Source organism: Echiichthys vipera, assembly GCF_963691815.1.
Source record: "Echiichthys vipera genome assembly, chromosome: 5".
NCBI lineage: Eukaryota > Metazoa > Chordata > Actinopteri > Perciformes > Trachinidae > Echiichthys > Echiichthys vipera.
Window position 1 is genome coordinate 18,990,337 of NC_139830.1, and position 20,996 is coordinate 19,011,332.

Genomic DNA, 20,996 nt, shown 5'->3' on the forward strand with positions numbered 1-20,996 from the left:
GTCATTCCTGGCAAACATACACTTAGCTCAAGGAAACAGGGATTGGGGACAAATGTGGGACAAATGTGGTCTAATTGGTGGTAATATCTTATGTATCATAAACCATAACTACACTTTTGGTATTACTTGTGGTATAATGGGATTGAAATTCAACATTATTTATTAGAAAAGTCTGATTTAATGGTTCTGATGAAAGGCTCGGAAAAACAAATGGTAGGGACCTTGCATTGTGATAGATAAGACAGGCCTAATGGATATTCAAATATATAAGTGACACTGAAAGAAATGCCTCAATGATCCGAAGGTATAGGATTTTCTCACAATCTTACAAAAGAAAATATAAGCAGTAGACACTTGTTATTAGTTCAGATTAGTTATATTGTATTACATACAAAAGTAATGGAGTACAAATGTGACTTGAATGCACAGACATACCAAAAATTGTAGAAATGACAAAATATGCACCTCCAGTTTCATCCAATTACAAACATAAATAATAATAATTTATTTAAAAAAATGCAGATACAATTAAAACGATAAACCTTACCTGAAAGGCAATTGCCCCATATCCACTTCATGGATATGCTGACATATTTTCTGTAACGTATAACCAGGCCAATATTAAATTGCTGACAATTATATCACTGAAGATATTAAAGAATTCAAACTCAACAGGAACAAACAGAACTCTAAAACGTTTAACAAATACAGGTAATGAAGCTTATCCACATGGTTAGATGTACTATGTTGATGTCTGTCTCATTTGTAGGAACTTGTGTTGAATTTTGTCAGGCTGGTTCTCTTTGCTGCTCTGTCTTTCTGACCAGCTTTCTGAGCTTAGCTAATAGAAGCTCTCTGAACTTGTCACCCATGAGGAAGTAGAAGACAGGGTTTATGACACTGTGGAGGAAGGCCAACGGTCGGGTCATGATGTACAGGCCTTCTATGTACATCTTTGTACACAGCTGCAGCCCTGCCCAAGCCTGTTGAGATGCTATTCGGACATTTCTCAGCACATGGTAAGGAGTGTAGAGAACCAGAAACATGACTGCAGCTGATACAGCAACCCTCAGAGGCCGCTTGTAGGAGGTTTTCCTGCCCTGTATAGCCCTTTCCTGGACACGTAGCAAATGTGCAATTTGGTAGGAGAAACCACAAAGTCCAAGCAGAGGGAAAATGTAACCAGTCAGGGTTAGCCCCAGGCTGTAGCCCAATGTATCAATGTCTCCTTTCAGGCTGGCGAAATCCTTGCAGTGACTCCAGTTTCTAATCTGAAGGTCATGGACCATCAGTGATATCATTGGAGCAACTTCGACATTGACAGCTAACCAGCTCAGCCCTGTCACAATCAGGGCTGTTTGTGGCCTCAGCAGGAAGTGATTCCTTGTTGGATGTCTTATGAGCAAGAAGCGGTCCATGCTGAGCCAAACCATAAACAGGATGGAAGAGTACAGATTCACATGCAGGATATAGCGGTTGAGAATGCAAGAAAAAGGACTGGTCTCTGATTGGTCATTTGCATAGAGGTACGAAAGGCGTGGCAGCGTGCAGAGAAAAACAAGATCGGAGACTGCCAGGCTGAAGAGGTAAATATTGTAGGTCTGCCATTTTGGCAAACAAAATATGTAACCAAGTATGACTAAAAGGTTGCCGGTGAAACCAATGCAGAACTCAATAACATAAGACGGTGACAGGTAGTACCTCTCCAAAACGTCATCGATCTCTGTACAATTGAGCACCTGGAAAGAAGAGTTGAGGAGGACATAGAGTAGAAGATGACAAGGAGGGGGGTGGGGGGGTGAGAAGTAAGAGGCATGGAGGGAAGAGGAAACAAACAGGTGAAACAAAGTCTTGTGAATTGGAACTGTGAACCTTAAGGACAATTTTCAATAATCATGACATTTAATAGAAACCCATAGGTTCATACCAAAACACATTAAACATATATATGTGTGTGTGTGTACTCTTAAGACTTACCATGCTGCAGTTCTAGTAGTTTCTAGTCGTGTGAGTAGGGAGTGTGACCATGAACAGGTGCAGCCACTATCTGTACACTGGATACAGTAAACATTGAGCTGTCAGGTTACTGGCGCCTCTAATATGACATGGCTGTCATTTGCATATTAAATATAGATATCCAAACGAAACAAAACTTCCTAGCAGACTTCATAGGTTACATAAAAACTGCACGCCTACTTTGTTTTGTTACCTAGTACTCCAGCTGGATTTGTAAAGTGGATATGACTTGCTTGTATTTATACTCATCCAAATTCTATTGGAACAAGGGCCAATCCAACCACCCATGTTTTCATGTCACTGTCAGTGAAACAACTGTGCCATGCAAGCTATGCCATTGCAAGTGAGTCTGACACATAAATCAACCAGCAGATAAGTTGGTTATTATTGTTCAGGGTTTTCACCAGAACAGTTGACCAGGTAACTGACTTCTTCATATAGCTTTCTCCCCTTCCACCTTTCCACAACGCCTTCTTAAATATTAGTCAGAAGTAAGTTAAGCTGCAAGTTGCTGTGAATAAAATGTTGATTATTTTAACGAAACCAAAGAAGCCTCTATCTATGGACCTACCTTAGACGCTGTATCTTTGTGTTTACATTACAGACTTTGAAGCAAACCCTTTTGCGCACACAAGTCCACACCAGAAGCAGTTGCTGCAGAGAAGGCTGAAATTCCATCCAGAGAAATAAAACAGAAATATTTATATTTTGTTTATATCTGTGACATATTCTACATACACTTCTGTTTACACATACAAATTGTAGTGAAAGTGTAGTTATGATCAATATGACTGTCAAAAGACCATTTTCTTTCTCTTTTTTGCTATGAGCCACTCGCGTGTTGCACTAAAAATAGGCACATTTTATTCTTTAGCTGACACACAGCTGACACGCTACAGAGGTGTGGCAGTGTGGCTGCTCTAACCTGTAAACATGGCCACAGAAATAGAAAGCAACATTTTTGGTGATGCACATGCTCTTCTATCACATGCGGTCTGACAGGCTGTTAAGCCACAAGATTTTTTAAGATTATCTTTTTTTTCTTTCCTCTGTTTACCAGACAAAACCTTCATCTGGGAAATGTAGAAACATGTAAAATGTAAAAATAAATCCTCCCCTTGTGATTCATTTTGAGTCTAACTATTTCTCTTCTTTATTTTTGTCCATATTTGGATTTTCGTGTTTGATGATTACAGAGTTTTCAAGATAAGATAATGAACTAGTGACTTTACCATTTGATTTCTTGTCAACTCGCAATGCTAAAGCATTAGCACTTTGAGATTGTTGAATGTAAAGTGCGATACAAATAAAATGTATTATTATTATTATTATTATTATTATTAATATATTTCCATCCTCCTTGGACAGACATACATTCTGCAAGTACCTAAAAGTTCCCTTTCCTATTTCAGTCAACACAAACACATTTAGTTCCTGTATTGGTATCACTCACTCTATGCAGCATTGTGATTTATTTTTGGGTAGCATTACTGCCACACCTCTTGAACAAAGACAAAAACTTACCGGACAACTTGTTTCTGTTTTCACAGATGAAAATTAACAAATATACAAATAAATAACCCCCCAAAAATAATTCACCTTTTTTGTTTTTACATTTGTCTCCAAGGGCTTCCCTAATTCAAATTAAAGATTTCAAAATAAACAATTATTTTGTTACAAACATTTTCCGTAAAACACTCATTTATACAATACGTCTAGGAAAGTTGAAGTACTGCATTGGGAGATTTTTTTAATAGTATGGGCAGTATCACCAATTTACATTGTGACCATTTCTGAGGACATAGCACGTGCTAAAACTATAATGCAGTGGGCAGCACATTATTTTTGTTAAGAGCAAATGCGAACTATTTGGCCCGAAAAACAAAATTGGATTTGGATATAGTTAGGAAAGAGGCTTTGGAATGTAGCATTTTGTCATCTGCATACATTTATATTTTGACCTGTTGTTGATTTAATAGAATGTCAAAGATTTAAGTTTGTAATATAAATGCCTCACTTCATGATTGCCTGGTCACTGGAATCAGTAAGAGAAAGCGTATGTGTACACTTTGATTCCTACACAACTTTTCCTTTGTGGGTGCTTGTTCCCTTTTTCTATTCATGAAGTGATAAGTCAGGGCTAAGTTTAACTAATTGTCTCCCCCCTCCACACACACATTTACTTGCTTATTAGATGAATGTTTATGTGTTAATGACTATGTTGATGTAGATTTCTTAACTGATCTTAAACAACTGCTACTCAGCTCTCAACAGGAGTGTATCTACAGCACTGTAGACCAAACCCGATCCGCTTCTTGGCTGCCATAAATCAAGCTTCTTTAATTCTAATCCTTTTAAATTAAGCATGGTGGTTTGACATGCTGATTAAAAACATCTGAGAAAAGTTCTCTCTCCACATCTTAAAGCAATTATTATGGCTATCATGAGCAGAAACATACATTAAGATGTTCCCGTTTGAAATTTAATATGCTTTTCTAACATGGAACAACAACTTTAATTCATTGACTTTGGTTTGGAACATATACGGTTAGCAAACAATGCCACAGTGTTGACTTTCATTTTTAATCTAAGGTGTCAAGCAGCTCTCTTGTGGTTGCATAACATATCTCGATGATGTTTATCTGATAGAGCCCTCAGGTATATTATGGCAACAAAGCTTACAATGTTGGTCAGCCTTTGCAAAGCACATGGTCCACTGCCGAGGGACATGTGAGGCAAAGTGAGGGTAGTTTTTCTTGTGTTTGTTTGTTTTTTACCTTGCCCTAGACAGTAAGCTAGGTTCAATAAAATGGGCATGTCCTGAAGAAACCCAGCCTGGGACTAAGAGTGGTTTGTTTGGTTATATTACTCTGGAATCACGAATAATCTTTCAGCATTCCTGTGTTATAGTGTTTAGCAGATTTGTTCTAGTGGAGGCAAATCTTATGTTTAATGCTGACATGGTTAGCTCACGTTAAAGTAAACTTTGGTTTATATGATTTATAAAGGATGTGTGGTCATCTGTGAATCATTAAATGCATGTTATTGGCCTTTCCCCAGTTTACACAAAATAAACGTCCATCCAATATCAACCACAGAAAATTCTCAGAACACCAGGCAGTGCTCTCCTGGCTGTGTTTTCTATCAGTTTAAGACAGCAGGATTTCTGTGGTTTAGACAGGCAGTAGTCTAGAGGTTGATTTCAGGACACACATGTAAGACATTACTTGTGCGACATTCAACTTGCTTTTGATTTTATGTTTAATTTTTTAATGTTTAACACAAATAACACTTTTCTTTGTTTTCTATAATGTCTTTGTAGTATGTAAATCAACTTCCATAATTTTGTTTTGTCTCACTTTGTTCACAGCAGAGTTCAGCACATTTTTCTGGTCTGGGACAGGGAAGACCAGTTGTCTGTTTGAATCACATAAATAATCTAATTATATATCAGCTAATCCCCTTAATATAATTTAATAAACTATGCAGTGTTTTTAATTTCCATTGTATATAATGAGAGTGCCCTCTGGTGGCAGACCACATAAAATACATATCAGAGTCTTCATAGTATGTAGCATATGCTGCTATAGGTTGTTGTCATTTCACACATGACCAGTCTTCACTACTAATTGTTGTCTTTATGTGGCCAGCCTGTTCACACAGAGTATAGAGGCTTTGATCTGAACAATTCACAGTGACTGGCCTGTGGACTATGTGTTTAGACTAGTACTCATATTTTGTAGGATTATAGGTTGAATATGACTACATACTCATTGCGCATTTTCAGCATTTGGAAATTGAAAATAATCAAGAGGGACTGACAGTAAAGCAATATTCAGGATTCACGTTGAAGGTACAAGATAAAAACATCTAGGGGCTTAAAAAGACACACTTTGAACCTCCCAGTCACCAAACAGTGCTTTTCCTGTTTAATTCTTTATAGAAATAATATGACCTTCAATAATTTTGAGCCCTGCAGAGGGGGTCTGAATACTGTCCAATAAATCATCCCCTCTAACACTCAGTGTTGCAATATTTCTTCATCTCTCTATTTCAGACAGATAGTGTGTTACTCCAACAGGTGGATGCACTCAAAGCTGTGTGCCTGTGTGTGTGTGTGTGTGTGTGTGTGTGTGTGTGTGTGTGTGTGTGTGTGTGTGTGTGTGTGTGTGTGTGTATGTGTGTGTGTGTGTGTGTGTGTGTGTGTGTGTGGGGGGGGGGGGGGGTCGAAACATTCTTAGAATGAATAGAAGAATGAATTACAAGCTACGACTGCAATACTGTATACTATAAACCAGTGTGACCTTATCACCTTCAACACCATCAGTTGTGTCTACCACTCATGACCAATTCAACCAAAGGGATTTTGTATTTGTGTTTTATTTTAATATTTCTAAGAGTCCTGAAGAAGGAGATTAGCCAATAATTCACAAGAACTCATTTAATTTACAGACTAGTGGAAAACCTTTGAATAGCAGACATACTCTTTCCGCTTTTCTCTCTTGTTACTCATCTCAAAACCACTGATCTGTCTTGTGACCCCTTGTAGTAGTCCAAATAGTCAGGGTGGAAACCACTGCACTAAACTTTCTCCAAAGTGAGAGAGATTGGAATGCAGTTACTGCAAAGTCCAGTATTCTCCTTCTGCCATCTGTAAATGTTTGTAGAGTTATGAGAGGGATATAAAAGAGCACATAGAACAATACAAATTACAATCCTGAAAAAAATGAGACCCGCCAAAAAAAAATGACATTGATAGGTAAATTATATAAATCATAAATAACACATCTATTCCAGCAGTACTGCCAACCCTGACAGACATCATGTGATGCAAATGCAATCCAGCAGAGGGCAGTATTAGCCTAAAATTCAGATACTGTACCTCATCACTTGTGATTGTGTGTGTGTGTGTGTGTGTGCGTGTATTACTGATGTTGTGGGGTCACAGATGTGTTTACAAAGTCACATTGTGGGGACTGTGTGTGTGTGTGTCACAGGGTATATTTGGAACAAATTGTCCCTCAAAAGGGGGGGGGGGGTAGCACAAGTGAAACTAGCGGATACAGTCCATCACCTTTTCAATTTTTCATTTCAGAGAGAGAGAGAGAGAGAGAGAGAGAGAGAGAGAGAGAGAGAGAGAGAGAGAGAGAGAGAGAGAGAGAGAGAGAGAGTGAGAGGGAGAGAGAGAACAACCTAAAAGAAGCAAAAATCAATCCTTCTGATGAAACAAGAATAAATAATTTGGCCTGACAACAGTCTATGGGTATTATTTTAACTACATTGTAATGTTAACACATGTGAGTGAGTGTGTGTCTCATGCTCTTAGTGAGTGTCCCCATTAGCCCCTGTAGCTTAAAGTGTCCCAGTTCTGGAAGGTGACACACTTACAGCTTTATCACTACAACTCTGCACTAATTATCAATGTGGTTCACATTTGAGAGTGAGTTAATTGGATCAAAGTGGATATAGAGCGTGGGCTCATGAGTGTCTTAGTGTATCACATAGGGATAGGGGCAGAAGAAGTCACAGGCTGAATCTTTTTACCGCATAGTGTTCAAACGAAAATGTTTGAAACAAACAAATGTTCACACTGTCCAAAGTGCAGCATAAAGTCCTCAAGCTCTGTGCACGCTCTGTGCTCTCTACATGACCTACCTCCTTTGCCTTCTTAGTTTTTATTCTTTTTAGATTTTTTTCTCCCCCAGTCTCCCATCTTTTATTATGATCAGCCTTCTCTTTCTCTCCTGTCTCCTTCAAATTCCAATATGTTCTTATAAGCTTGAGTCAGAGGGTCTTTCAATAATTCATCCAGTGTTTGTTTGAGCTGCAGTCAAACTGGCACGGTCAGACAGGGATGAAATTGAGGGCTTTGCCTACTCTCATCCCTTTGTAGGGGTCACAGCCAAGACTGGTTATGCAAACTGGTTTAAAAAATGTCCATAAAAGCCCCGAAACAGTCCTTGTTCTGTTCTGTCCCAGTGAAATATAATCACTAGTTGTGAAAATATGTAGCTAGCTTTTGCTTTTTTGGCTAATGTAAAGTTTCCCTTTTCACTCTCAGTGAGAGAACCATTTAGGCTAATGCTGTTTCATCTGTGTTAGAGATACTGTCAAATTAAGTCCCCCTTCCTCTCTACTTTTGACTACTCCAGAAAGAAAATAAAACTTAACCCTAACCAAGGAAGTCAATGTCAGACTTTGACATGAAGTATATTTTTTAGTATATTTCTTTATTAAAATTGCAATTTGTGGTTTAAAGAGTTCCTATAAAACACAAATTATCATTTAAAAGTATCACAAATTACAGCATTTTATATTATTTGTACTGTTCAGTCATTATGGACGACATTAACTAGAAGTATACCCTACATTACATCACATGCTGTGTTCCTAACGTTGATCATGTACATGCAGGTCTGTTCACTTTGGCCTGTTCAAAACCTTTAGAGGGAAATCAAATCTACTTGGGAGCTCTGATAAAATCAAATAGTTCAAACGTAAGCTTAAAAGATGATGAAACCAAGTCATGTCAGGGCATTCATTTTCATAGAAGATGTAATTAAATAGCCAGTACCCCCCATGTCCTAAAATGTCAGGTCTTATCGCTGGTCTGGGACCTTCATTCCGCCTCAGTTTAAGCCCTGTGCCTTCTAACAAGTCTTTTTGTATTCTTTGCTCTGCTGCAGATCTATTTCATTTCCAGTCATGGCAGCTCCAGAGGCTTGTTTTACACACGCCGGTGGTGTATGCTGTGTCAGGCTTTCTCAGCGTTACTGATATGATTGCCTCTGCTGCCTACTGGGACATATAAATTCAAAACCACTGTCAGGTCAGCTAACCGTCAGCTAATCGCTACGCTGGTCACTGGACACGTTGCAGAGCTAAGACTTCCTGGTCTCAGAAGGGTCTAATATCTAACCCTGCCATGTTTTCACTTCAGCCTTTGATAGCCAGCTTTCAGGGTCAGTCAAGCACAACTGATGTCACGCCATGCTATATCCAGAAGCTTTACATTTGTGTGCGAAGCAAATACAAAAGCTTTGTTTTAATGCCGCTCTGCATAATGTATGGTTATATCTATGTTTGGATATTTTTCCATGTAGTGAACAGTCAGAAATGCAGTTGCCTGCTTTTCAGTCTCTTAAACAGTAGCTTGAGTGAGCCTTTGTGGATTTTTCACAAACTATCAAATGTGTCTCCCTCATTAAACTGGCAGCTGTGTGATACACAGGGGTGGGCTCCGAACTGCAACATCTGTGTGTCATTTGCCAGTTGCGTCCTTGTCAGAGTTCACGTGAATTGCTACCATTCATTTCCGCAGGTGGCAGTTGTACATTTTCAAGAGTTTTTTTCCAACACACACACACACACACACACACACACACACACACACAGCCTCAGACGCACTTCAGGGCCTTTTCAAAGTCTTTTCTTGTTTTATTATCGGCATCACCAGGTTTCACAGATGTGAACATTACCGCACTGCACAGAAAATAACTGCCCCCCTGTTCTGTGTCTTGGTGACATCATCATCATCACTGCTGTGGGGTACCTTGGAGCCATAAAACAGGTAAAACACATTGTAATGCTTTAGTAAGGTAAGTAGAGACAGTGAGCATGTTGTTAACCGCTGTTTGTTAACGCGATGTTAGTGGTTGGGGGGGTACTCAATTTCAAGTAGGCCTACTCAAGTACTCTCAGCAGCACATCAGCTCTCTTGTCACTCTTTTTCTGTGAGGCCTCAATCGATAGCTCTGTCTCTTGACAGTCAAGCGTGGGCTGACGACAGAAAACTTCCCTTCCCGCAACACTGACATCTGCCGTTCTTTACCCCTTTTCTCCTTTTTTTCTCTCTTTTCACTTCCTGTGGGTTTTTACCTTCCTCCCTCTCCTCATCATTTTAATTCTCTTGACTTGCCTCCGTTTTGCTCCCTCCCATCTCACTATAATATTAAACACAAAGAAACACAGCTAGAGAGGTTGTCTTTGTCAGTTACAGTGTTTGGACCAATGGTTTGTCATATCCACAGCCTCCTAATTGGTGTCACACGGTGTCAGGGGACTTGGAAATCTCATAGCACCACTGAGGACATCGCTGAAATCTGTCTCAGCAACAGGTGCTTGAGGGAAAAGATAATATGGCCATTTGTCATTGTAAATTTACCGATATAAAAAGTAAGATGATGAACTGATTTGACACAAAAGTAGAGATGGCTGAGTTGACAGAAAAAAAAATAAAAATAGGCTGCGTGACACACCTTCCCGTACATTGAGGGTGCTGGCAGGACACCTGTCATATTTCTCTGACCCTTAGACAATGCGCGCATGACTTACAATGTTATTGCCTGCGTGGAGTGCGTGGCACTGGAAATGACTAATTGCTAATTTTATACCACTTCCTGTGCCAACTATGTGGCGCTGGAGTAATAATATGTAATGCGGCTGTGTATTGTGTAGACCACACCATTAAAATTGTATTTATCTTTTATCATTTATTTTTGTCACATAAGGCTGTCTTCCTGTTATGAGTAAGTGCTATGATTTCACATGAGCTTGTACAGTAGAAGCATGTGAAATTTGGGAGATTGGACTATGTAAAGTCAAGTTGAAAGAGGTTCCTGTGTCATGTCAAAACGTGCAAATTGCCTGCCCCACCGTGGCAACACTGTTTGACAAGATCACAAAAGCTTTTCAATATGGCATATTGAAGTTCTTGAAATTCTGTTAAACCCTTCAGGAGGAGATGTTTAGAAAAGTCCCATACATACAATGTGGCATATGGTCGCACGACCTATGACATTGAAGTATTTAATATTGCTTTTCAATTCAGCAACATATTAGTTGGAGGGTGATACTAACCACATTTGAAAGCTCATCCTTAAGTCCTCAAATGTAAAATGAAAATAAATGCACATAATCCAAAATGGCTGATTTCATGTCAGGGAAAACAATTTCCCAAAATGTGACGGTTTTACTGTTTTTAAAGATGAGAGCTGGTGTTACCTACTGATCTCTACAAAAACAATAGGTTCCTCATATTTTCAGGGATCACTGGGCCATGCTTGTGCCCTAATAACCCCTGACAAGTTCTAAATATCTTTCTGTTTCATGTCTCAGTGTCAGAGGTGGAGAATGATGGCTTTTTTTAACTTCCTGGCTTGTATGGGTTGGCACCAACGGACAGAGCTTACTTTGCCAACCATTGTAAAATTGGCAACTGTTGTCCTAAATAGCACACTCACTGGAATGTGTTTCAGTCTGCTTGGTTTTAAGAAAATAAAGAGGAAGCGAGGAGAGATCATGTTTGCTGTTCCTCACAGGACTAGAGTTACAAAGAGTTTAAATGTTTGTTCTGTGGCGAGAAGGGTTATCCTGGCATCCTCATATGGTGAGATTTGTAGCGTAAATACTGCCAGGACTTAAAGTGAGTTTATAATGCATGCATGCTTGTGTGTGGCAGCCTTCATGAACATCCAAGCATCTGATCCAGTGTTTCCTGATCCTCATGTCTCTTATTCTCCTTTCTTCCTTCTTGGTCAGTCATTCTGCCTCCTTCTCCTCACTCACTCCTCCTTAGGTGGTGATTATGAGTGGCATGCTACTCACATCTTAACTCTGTGCTCTGCTGCACACAGACAAGGAACCCCCCCCCCAAAAAAAAAAAACAACAACAAAAAAACAAAAACAAAACACCAGTGTGAGAAGCAGTTTCTCCCTTCTGCCATTCTCCACTGCTGCTTCCTCTTGAATCCCACTCTCGGCAGGTAGATGAGGCGGAGGTCTTGCCCTGTGACATCACAGCTCTCTGCTTGGCTCATGGGGTCTCAGGTTTCAGCCGCATTAGATTAGGCTCATATTGGTTAGCTGACTCACTGTCCTTGAGTTATGTTATGCTGTGAAGGGGAGGCTGCATGGGTATGTGGTCAAGGAGGGGTGGATATAAATTGGATTTGTGCTCAGATGGAGATAAATCTAAAATTAACCTGCATAGATTCTCTGCTTTCTCCTCTCCTGCTGCAGTTCCATTTGTTTTAGTAATAAAAGCACTACCTTGTCTTTTCATAAGAGTCTCATTATGTTTTAAATTCTAATATTTCCACAATTTTTAGCCATTCTAGCGCCATTGCTTTAGGGATGGCAATGTTGGTTGATCCACCACTCTGGTGCAGAATATCTCAAGAACTAGAAAATGGATTGGTGTAAAAGTTTGTGAGACAGCCTTGGATCCCACTGACATTGGTGTTCCTCTGACATTAGTCCTTTAGCAACCTTACATTTTGGCCTTTAGTGAAATATCACGACAGCTAGTTGATGGATTGCAATTCAATTTGGTGCAGACATTCATGGTCACCAGGGGATGAATCTCAAGTGATGATCCTAAGACTTTTCCTCCAGCACCACCCAAGGTTGGCATGGGGTTTTGAGTGAAATATCCCAATAACTATCAGATGGCTGGATCAGAAATTTGGTTTATGTTCATCCATCATCTGCAACCGCTTGTCCTTGATGTGGTCGCGGGGGGCTGGAGACGATCCCAGCTGACATTAGGCGTGAGGCAGGGTACACCCTGGACAGGACGCCAGCCTATCACAGGGCACATAGAGACAGACAGAGACATAAACCCATTCACGCTCGTATTCACACCTACCACCACACCACCGTGCCGCCACTTTGGTTTATGTGTACCTTAAAACTAATAACATCCCCATCTGCCTCAGCTGTACTTTTTGTTTAGTGCTGATTGGTACATGTAAGCATGCTAAATTAGAAGATGGTTAATGTGGTAAATATTATAGCTACTATGGGACGTAGCTCACCAGTAGCTCAATTGGTGGGAAACCCAGATATTGAGGCAGAGTCGTCGCCACAGCCGGCCGGTTTCAACTCTGACCTGCATACCCCTGCTTTATGTCATCTATTTTCTCTATCCAATATTTCCTGTTAATCTTCAGTTGTAGTAAAAAAAATAAAGGCTAAAAAGCCCCAAAAAATAAATACAGCCTCACATAGCTGATAGTTGTAGATGACTCTTATTCCTGTAGTATAAGTATAGATTGTCTGGTTTGCCTCTATCTAGTACAATAGCCCTTGCAACCCCCCTCCCCTCATGATCCCTCACATGCAACTGTCGAATTAGCTTTTTTTTTCAAATCCTGTCACCACCATCGTGATTATATTACGCCTTCTTTCTGACTCCTGAATTAACCTCTTTGACATCTACTCCATATGTGCACGAGTAACACAGCCCACATTTCCTGAGACATGTTTCTATTGAAAATCTTAAAACCTTGAATAGTGTCGCTATGAATGGATCTTTAGTTGCCAATGACACAATATTGAGAAGCTTAGAAATAATTCTTATTAGACATTTTGTTCTATTTTACTTTTTTATTCTTCTTTGCTCCCACTTTTAACTGTTTTTTTTAAATGCTGTTTTTAAAAAACGTTTGTCTTTATGTCAAACACATGGAGTTGCCTTGGTATGAAATGCTCTATATAAATAACGATGCCTTGCCCTGCCTACTGGTGTGTATAATGTGGTATTTTGGAGTGTGTTTGAATACTGTTTTATCGTCACAGTTTTATTGGCCTTTTTTTAATTTCATTCTCTCTGACTGAGAGGGGTATATAATGTATATGATATTTTTTAACTTTGCCTCTATAGAGTGACATACACACATACAATACACCTGCTCGCATAGATGGGTATAGAAATGTGCTTATGAACCACAGTGAGATGTGAAACACATGAAACAAAGAGGAGGAATGCATTCTGCAGAGGAGATGGACTCTGTAGAAATGGTGCAGTAGGGCAGGATGGTATTTGATTCAATTCTAAAGAGAGCTTCCCCGATTTCATTAAACCTGAGACTGCATTCTTATGGAGAGTGTTAAACTCTCCTCAACGGACAACCCGCCCAAGATTTCTCTTTATGGATCCCATTCGTTTCTTTTATTCCCATTCTGTAGTTTTCTTTCTTTTCATCATTTTCCCCCATCACTACTTTGGCAGAGCTCCAACCCCTAATATTTTTCATTGGCTTTAAAGCTGTAAAGCATTCACAGCTTTACAGCATTTCTGAGCAAGATTCGCGCCTCCTTCTCACCTCTGTGTACACACTACACCTTGGCCCTCAAAAGCTCTGATACCCTTTACAAAGACCTCCCTGGAACATATATGCCCTTGTGTAACTTCAGTCCTGTTCGGTATTTAACCACAACCTCACAGATTGCAGCCTTCGCCTCCTGCTCTGGTTATATTTCTTTATCTGTTCTTTGTAAACACTGCAGACACATACAAGCGTGCACATGGTCAGACACATTCTGTGTTTATACGAGTGGGATAGAGGCATTCTGGTGGTTTAAGCACTGTAAACACGTCTTAAACGGATGTCTGCTGCACGGTGTGGGTGATGTCATCCTGTGTGCGGCCTGAGCCAAGTTCAACATTCTACGCATACAAGCAGCAAAGGGGGTAGTCACACACAGGAAAACATATGACCAAAAAAAGGCAATCCAGCATTGGCTATGGCATCAGTATTCTGGAGCAAACCTCATTAAACTAGAAACTCTGACTAGCAGAGCAAAGAATTGAGTTAGCTCAGACAGTCAGCTTTCATCTAGACTCATTAGGTTACAGCTCATTCTTAGGCCCGACACACATCTCCTTCTGGTATTTTTTCTTATTCATTCCCCCTTCATTCCTTTGTTGCATCCTCTTTCCTTCCTTATATCTACTCTTTTTTCCTGTCTCTCTCGCACACACACAGAAAAAGAAAAAAAACAGAAAAAAGCAATATTGACTCTACATAGCTGAATGATTACTTTTAAGCTGATGCTGTGGCAGACTGCAGCCTGTTTTCAAGTCAATGAGTCATTGTGAGCAATGGGTAACGGCTGAGAGATTGAGATGGAGTCAAGAAGCGGAGTGGTTGGCAGGCTGGCTAACAGGGGCTGGAGGGATGAAAGACGAGTCCTCTTCTAGTTGGCTTGGTGTTTCTCTGCCTTAGAAGGCTGTGATTAGGAACATGGTTTGTTTGCACTGTTGGGCTAAAACATCCATCTATCCATCCACCCACCCATCCTTCCATCCATCCATCTGTCCATCTATCAACGTGCATCATGCATGTACTGTAGGCGCACACAAACACATTTACATGCAAATGCTTAGCAGCTCTGTGTGTTAATGAATAATTCAGGAACAATGCAGCAGATTTCAAACACACCAGGCTGATGTAGTGAATTACAATCAGAAATAATCATGTCGTTTCATGTTGTTTACTCATCCAAAACCCATAAACATAAACTTACCATGTTCCTGAATGCGTTTTTTCATGATGTGCTTGGTCATGCATACACATGCACACACAAAGTAGCACACAGTGATGTCAGAAATATATCAATTTTTTTTTAAATCCCTGTAAGTTACGGATCATCAAATATATGCAGGACTGCGTGGGTGAAATGAAGATGATTCTTCCAGTTAATTAGTGTTCCAGTGTTGTTTTTTCACAATTGTTTTTTTGCTACTCGTCCTACAAGTGATTCATTATAAAGCATTTATAATGCTGCATGACCACAATCATAAACACACATAATGGGTTTTTTATAATGCACAATATTAAAAGACATTAAAAGTCATTACTGATGTGATTTAACAAAATGAAATATAAGTTCAAGTATATTATGGATACTCTTGACTAGCTATAAACTAGAGGTTGACTCATGGGGCTTTTCATACATTGAGGCAGCTTTCTACTCTGCTAAATCTTTGTTTTCATTTACTTTAATCAATAATGAGCTGAGTAACATGCATGGATTTCCTAAGGTGGTATGGGTAATGTAGTCCCCCAGAGTGTCTGCCTCAGTGTAGGTTTGAGCTCTTTGCTCTCTGTTGGGGTACTAAGGGGATTGGATATGCTCTTCTAATGCTATTAGTCCTGCTGGTAGGGATTACTGTCTCTAAAGGAATGGAAAAGGGTGTGAAAAGTGAAAAAGCATTGCGTTGTGGAGTACAGTATGTGTGTGAAAGAGATTTGCATGTTTCTGGGTGTATTAAAAGAGAAAAAGAAAGAGATTAGAAAAAGTTATATCCATGCAGACGATTGCACACCAATACATACTAAGTCACTGGCTCTAATGTAAAGTGTTGTGTGAGCTGTTTTTCTTTTTTTATTTCAGTTGGCTGTTACAGTTCTCTTGGGATTTAAGTTAATTAGTCTATTAAGCTGGCCAGCACCTCTTAGAAACAGACTTATTTTTAGCTTAAGGAGATAGAGATGTAGTGATTAGTATTTTTTTCGAGAAAGCCAAAGTTGAAATCTGATACAGAAGCCAAGGTCTGATCCAGTTGGGCCGCTTTGTGTTGGGCCGTCTTGTGTAATAAAATCCTGTTACAGTAAAAGCAAAATAGTTACACTAAAGTTTCAATTTAAATCTTCAGCGCTGCTAAGAACATGTTTTTGGAGGACATATAGCACGCTCCATTTTTTAAAATATTTCCACCTGTGCGTCCTCCCCTAGTCAGTGTAAGGGATCCTACTGAGCTCAGAGGAGATCTTTGTATTGGGTAGCAGACATACTGTACAGTGTGTACATCGCTTGAGATCAATGCAGAGGATACATGAGAATCATCATCATCTATAATAGGAAACAATGTCCAACACTCAGACTATCCAACCCTGACAGGAGGTGGACGGGGTTTCAGAAGGTCAGCATTTTGTTTTCTCACTTTCTCAGAAAGCCAAGCTGAAGGTATCTTTATACATCTCCTGTAAAAAGAGCTAAAGATTACAGTATATGTGATGCATTGACTGGACATGATCTGCTCTGCCCACCAGGATTTCCCCATAGCTTGCCTTTTGGGATGATGTGTTCTGTGAATTATGCTTGTATAACCAGCTGCTGAAGAAGAGAGTGTGCCTTCAGGGAAAGACTTTCTGACATTGAATTATGAAATGTAGAGGTGTTAAATCATTAAACAGCATTTACATCTTATTGCGGAAAACATGGCCTTGTAAATATGTACAGTGTGTGTTGACGACTCATATTCACCACAGGTGGTATTATTTCACGAGGCATTTGTGTGTCCAATCAAACAGAAAAATTTCGATTTCATATTGCCTGGAGGCTGCTGTGGGGGATTTTTGAGGTTTTCTCACAGCCACAAAAGTAGCTAAGTTTGATGCTCCCATTGAAATTTTGGAGAAATACAAACTGTAGAAGTGGGTACACTTGGAATCGGTTAAAACTTTGTTATATTATCAAATTCAACCCTATTAGCTCAGGAAGTCTGTGATCCAGTTTTGTTGCATAATGGTCTCTGGTAGTTTTGTTCATGCATCTCTACTCAGCTATTTATCTCCACATATCTCCACAACAAAGTGCAGTTTAGTTTGTTTTATGCTACATAATTGCTAATTAGTTTCAAAAAGTATGTGCATCTTTAACCAACGTCTTTTAGTTCTGTTAAACTGTGTACCAACAATAAAAACAATGTTTTGGTTTTCCACCTGTTATCCTCTACCTTCTGTCTCTCTGTCATAGCATCTGTTCTGTTTCTCCAAAACAATCTCCAATAATCATCATATCCCCTTATAGCACACATTTACGCATCATTCTGCTAGTTGCAATGAGCAAGAGATTATCCTTATGAATATTTACCAAGAGTAAGGAACCAAGGGCAATCTTCTGAGATTTGTTCATCCCCACACTGTTTCTTGTGTATGCACATGCATGTGGGCTTCAGACTGCATGTGTGTGTTTTATTTTTCAGTACTCTCCTCTAGGCAGGGTCAGACATTTGGACCAAACCCCAGAGTAACCTATGTTATCAGATGTCAACATCTCTCCCACGTACAGACCCTGACCTGCTATAGATTAATATAAGTGTTTTTTTATACTTGTATCATTATTCACTGGGTTTTGAAAGATAAATTAAGATGAGTTAGTATTCTTCACTTCCATATACAGAACAAGCTGTTTCTGGATTGACTGGCTGTATCTACTACACATAGTCAAGTCTGAACATTGCACTCTGTAAGCATACAATATGCACTGAGCAAGACCCTGGCAAGGTTGCAGCTACATTGCACCATTATTTGTAAGTGGCATGACAAGGGATCTTCTTCTATGCAACACTTTTTAACAATTCACATTATTGTCCCAACAATGTGGAACACAGTCAGGGGCAGCAGGGCTGAACTAGTTGTCAAGCTGACTAGCCAGATGATGGTGAGCATATTTGACTGATTAGCTTTAACCGAAACAAATGGGTTTTATGATGTCTATCGAATATGAGCTTTCTGATTGCTTAGTTAACCAATTATCATGCATTATCCTAAAGCCTTTTAGATACAGTGCTCTCTTATATGGGCCAAGGCTCCGCTGAAGGCAAATGACATTCCGCACCATTTCAGACTATACCTTGACACACCATCCTAGCACCGCTCATTTCTTGAAAGGTATAATATGTAGTATTATCCTAAAAATATATAAATATATATTTATAAACTAATACAAAAGAAATCCCTCTCAATCCTCACAAGATGTGTGTGGTGATGTCTGTATCTGCAGAGACCCTGCTCACCGCCTGTATTTTCTGTTATCTTCTAATTTTGAGGTGGACAGGGACATGCAGGAGACAGCCAGGTGCCTCCAGTGTAGAGAATAAATAAGACAGACGGAATTTCCCTTTTCAGTTTTTTGCAATAAATATAGTAATCAAATGACTCAGTGTACAAGGTTTCTGTGCATAACAATTTTTTTGGGATGACAGATTTAAAAATGCCTATGAAAAATACAGATACAGACGTGAAAATATCTTTAAAGTGTGTTCAGAACAAACATGAAGCCCGTTTTCACCTCATGTTGCTATATGGCTTGTGGAGTTTTTTGCAACTCAAGAATATTTTCCCCTTTCTGCTAGTTCTGTTAAAACCTTAGTACTTACTTGGTTTGAAGTTAAGTTCAACTGGTAGCTTGAATCAAGTAAAAAAAAAACAATAACATATTTTTTAGAACCTCTACCATGTCGTCCCATGGCTTTGCTTACTTTTCTCCAAGCCCTCCCTTTTTGTTCTGTCTCTGTATAGTACTGTAGTACTGATGTTGAGTCGTAGAGCTCCTGGTGCCCACAGACAGTGAGAATAAGTTTGTCCTGTGAGATTGATTTTATCTTTTTTATTGATTAAGTGCATGTATTAGCTTGCTCCTGGCTTCACACTAAGGGAATGAATGGAGTTACTGGTTTACTATTTATTGGTCAGTATAGTCTGCTCTTGCCAAACTCTTGGAGTTGTTGATGTTTGCCTCCATGACTTACAGAAGCTGTACTTGGCATTCCATTGGTGTTGTGTGGAGGAACTTTATGAGCCTCAAATTTAATTTAAGGGTGACAACAACATTTTTGGCATTCTGTTTAGTTTCTTGCCTTAGCAGGAAACAGATTGATGGATGTTGTTCGTGCCTCTCTTTGAAAGGTTATGGCAAGTTTGTTGTTGTTTGCTGCGCATATTAAACAAATTCATAAGTTTTGTTAGCTATTTTACTCTTTTACTTTCCGTGAGCAAAGACTTGATGTGACCTTGCTTAAAGCACAATGTATTACTCATTGCTCTAAAACGGCTTATATTGCTTGGATAATACAGAGTAGCCCTGTCTTCTCAAAATTACATTCCCATACAAGTGCTACCAACTGCAGTCTGAATTACATTTTAAGTAAAGCATATTTTGTCCTAGCTTCGTGAGACCATCCTGATCTCCCAAGTTCCATTGTATTTTTACTCGCTGATCAGTTTGGTAACATGCGCCGGAGAAAATTTGGAGCCGGGTTTAGGTGTGACGAAACGAGAAGCGACTGTTCAGTGTTAACAACATGGCAGCTTCCACAGATGAGATGAGCGCAGCTATCAAGCATGTTTTATCGTAAATCTGCGTTACACAAACTGCAAATATCATTTACCGATATGGTGTTTACTTTCTGAGCTTTGCCTTTCTGACACTCTGTTAGTACGTCATACGCTTTGTTGATCTGATTTATTTGGCCTTTATTTGACCAACATAGGTGGTGATAGACAGATGATTTGTCCAATCAGCAACCAGTATAACGAGAGATCCCAGATGGATTTGCAGAGCAAATGCGAATCATGCGAATCAATTTATCCGGAGTCATGTTAACTTTGTCCTAGATTACATTTGTTTTTCAAGTATCACAAATACATTTCTAATCAAAGTCTTGGTTCAAAGTTTAAATATGGCGGAGGTTGGGGTGGATTGATAGCTCAATCAATCAAACACTGAGTTTCACTCATGTGAAACCAAATGTCAATGTTGACTTATTGTTACTTCTGTACGTAAGGTATTGACATAATGTAAGTCAAAAAAATAATTCAACACTGTGTGGTGTGCGTCTCTCTCTGCGACAGATTTTTAATACACTCAGACACTGAACCCATCACCTATCTCGCTCTGTTTCTCAGATAGAGATGAGGCAAGACGTGTTCAAAAATAAATTAATAAATGTTATGCTGCTATCAGATGCACCATTTAAAAAGCCTGTTCAACCTTGCACCAGCATTGGGAATTCAAGCCTTAAATACTGTAGTTCTGCTGTTTACCAATTGCTTGCAAGATCCCACTCTTTAAAGGTTTAAAATGCATTGCTGTTGATATGATCAACGTAAAATAAATGTCACATAGTATTATTCTCGCATCAACAAACTGAACCTTTAGGAATACTTTGTCCTGAAGGCAAAAACTTCAACTAAACCTTTTAGACTCAAAAGGCTTATCTTTTATCATGAACAGGAAACAAATGGTATCCACTGCAGAATAATATTCCCTCTGTTTTGTCTTCTCCTTTACTTTACATGCAACATGATAAAGTGCACTAAATATCATATTTGAATCATAAAGTATTTATCAATCAACAACCACCAAAGGTAATTAGTGAAGCCTGTGAATGTTCTCATTCGTCCAGG

General features: G+C 39.3%; 1 protein-coding gene across 1 annotated transcript; it reads right to left on the reverse strand.

Annotated features, from left to right (window-relative positions):
- Positions 1-788: 788 nt before the first annotated feature.
- On the reverse strand, positions 789-2,037 carry LOC310947439 (succinate receptor 1-like; the record flags this gene model as incomplete). The annotated part of the gene is made up of 2 exons (XM_083914227.1): positions 1,978-2,037; positions 789-1,739 (listed from the first exon to the last, which is right to left on the reverse strand). The coding sequence occupies exons 1-2, from the start codon at positions 1,978-1,980 to the stop codon at positions 789-791; spliced, it is 954 nt and encodes a 317-aa protein (XP_083770353.1). The 5' UTR covers positions 1,981-2,037.
- Positions 2,038-20,996: the final 18,959 nt, after the last annotated feature.